At 35.0% G+C, this 2,489-nt stretch overlaps 1 protein-coding gene across 1 annotated transcript; it reads left to right on the forward strand.

The window, feature by feature from the left end:
• The first annotated feature begins 283 nt into the window (after nt 1-283).
• Nucleotides 284-1,452, forward strand: LOC137812165 (fasciclin-like arabinogalactan protein 12). Its single transcript, XM_068614082.1, has one exon. The coding sequence runs from the start codon at nt 384-386 to the stop codon at nt 1,233-1,235; it is 852 nt and encodes a 283-aa protein (XP_068470183.1). The 5' UTR covers nt 284-383; the 3' UTR covers nt 1,236-1,452.
• Nucleotides 1,453-2,489: the final 1,037 nt, after the last annotated feature.

Genomic DNA, 2,489 nt, shown 5'->3' on the forward strand with positions numbered 1-2,489 from the left:
GCTTACCCGAATGATAATAGAGATGCTTCTTTTTTCTGCACTAGTGTGCATCTTTTACAGCCACAACCAACTGAGATCTCACTTCTCTTTCAATTTTCCCTGCATTTCAAGCAAAAGCAGCCAAATCCATTTCTTAAATCAACTTTATCTGCCATGATATTCCACCTTAATATTCCTAGCAGATGGAGAAATGATATCCCCACACATACAACCATAAGTTATTTTACAACTAAACATTGTACCTAATTATCATTCACTTCTCATCTATATAACCACCCTACCCCGTTCCACATTCCACAAAATCAAAGCATTTATTGCAATAGCAACTTCCTATATTCATTTGCAATTTAGCAGCAAAGCAACCACAGCCTTCAATTTCCAAAATGAAGATAAAACAAACTCTCTTATTCTCACTCCTTCTAATTGCCCCCATTTTCTCAATCACCACTTTAGCTCAGTCACCAGCTGCAGCCCCTAAAGCGCCAGAAAAACCTGCTCCAGCAAAACCTGCCCCAGCTGCACCGGTTCCTGCACCTGCAAAGCCATTAGTCCCGGCATTACCCCAGTCACCCTCTTCAGGTGATACTTCTGGCAGCCAAGACATCGTGAAGATCCTGAGGAAGGCCAAGTCATTCAACACACTAATCCGGTTGCTGAAGACCACCCAAATCATCAACCAAGTGAATGCACAGCTTGTGACCTCAAAGAATGGAGGCTTAACCATCCTTGCACCCGATGATGGTGCCTTTTCAGAACTGAAAGCAGGGTACTTCAACTCCATTGGAGACAGACAACAAAAAGCATTGATACAATATCATGTCCTCCCCGTTTATGTCTCCAGCTCAAACTTTGACGCTCTGAGCAACCCTGTGCTGACATTGGCCAGTGACAGTCCCACGGGGTATCAGCTAAACGTGACAGCATATGGTAACAGTGTGAACATTTCAACTGGGGTGGTGAATGCTACACTCACAGGCATCGTGTACACAGACAAGACACTTGCAATATATCATGTGGACAAGGTCCTCATTCCTCTCGACTTCTCTAAGCCCAAGAGTATAGCTCCAGCTCCAGCTGTGGCCAAGGCACCTAAAGCTGATAAGGAAAACTCTTCGGCAGAAGATGATGACCAGGCTCGGGCAGCCAAGGACAGCTCTGGTGCCATCGTTCATGGGACAACCTTGGTGTCCTTTGGGGTTGGTCTGCTTGCAGCAGCAGCTACATTGTCGTGTTGAAGAACATCCATTTCTCCAAGTTTCTAATATGTTTTCAGGATAAGCAGGCAACTTCTGTGGACTTGTGTTTATGCTGTATTCTTTGACTTGTTTATTGCGTAGGAGAAGCGTTGTTTGTGAGTTATGTGAACCCTTGTTCTGTTTTTGTTTTGTGATCAAGCCAAAAATATGTGATTCGTTTTATTGTAAAAGAAGAAAGGAATATCCCTTTGTTTTTTATGCTTTTCGGTTATCTTCTCCGGTTGGAATCTTCTTACTCTCCATAGTCAATGATGAGTAGCATATTACTCTCCTAAACATTTAAAATTATTATTAGAAAAATAATATATAAATACTTCAAATGTTATATATTTTGAAATGTCTTCCCAGTATTTTGTGAGGAAAAAGTATCTCTAATTGAATTTAATTACGTTGTATTAGTCGATTTGAGATCACAATCTTATGGTCATTTGTAGTAAAAAAAAAAACAAAAGGACCTTAGGTGATTCTTACCTTTTTAATTATCTATAAAAGATTTGTAATAGTAGACTAATGTTTTGTTTGGATTAGAAAGTGAAATTGAGGGAATAAATTTTGAGAGGATTTGAACAGAAAGTGAAAAAAATTATAGTTTTGATTAAGGTAAATAGAGGGAAAAATATAGAGAAAATTGATGAAAGTTTGTAAGTGATATAATAAGTGTGATTGAAATTGTATTTTTTTTAATTGATAAAATATAAGTTTATGCATTTACTTTTATATTTAAAAGTTGTAGAGAAATAATTTGATTGATTATTTGTAAATTATAATTAATTTGAATTAAAATAATATTTTTGGTAATTGAAATATTATTTATGATATATTAAAATATTATTTCTGCATGGAATAGTAATAATATTAAATGACATTATATGAAAAGCAAAAAGGTAATATTATAAAATCACATTTTACTTGTAGTTTTCTCTTTATTATTCAGAAGAATCAAATTGACTATTTTTACAATTTTTTTACCACTCATTCTTCATAAATTGTGGGATACCAATACACATGGTTTCTTTTTCTTTCCAAGTGAAAAACAATCATTCGGATACAAACCGTTACTAAAAGTTAAAGTTAAAAGTAATTTTATATCATCTAAAATAACAAAACCTTAAAAGCATCAAACTTCAAAGTAGATAAACCTTGAATATGATGATTCATCTTACAACATTATCTTAAATTTGATTTCAAAATATACATGAATATTGTAACTGATGTGATGTAATAAGAAAAAAA

This window comes from Phaseolus vulgaris, chromosome 2 (genome assembly GCF_000499845.2).
Source record: "Phaseolus vulgaris cultivar G19833 chromosome 2, P. vulgaris v2.0, whole genome shotgun sequence".
NCBI classification, from domain to species: Eukaryota; Viridiplantae; Streptophyta; class Magnoliopsida; order Fabales; family Fabaceae; genus Phaseolus; species Phaseolus vulgaris.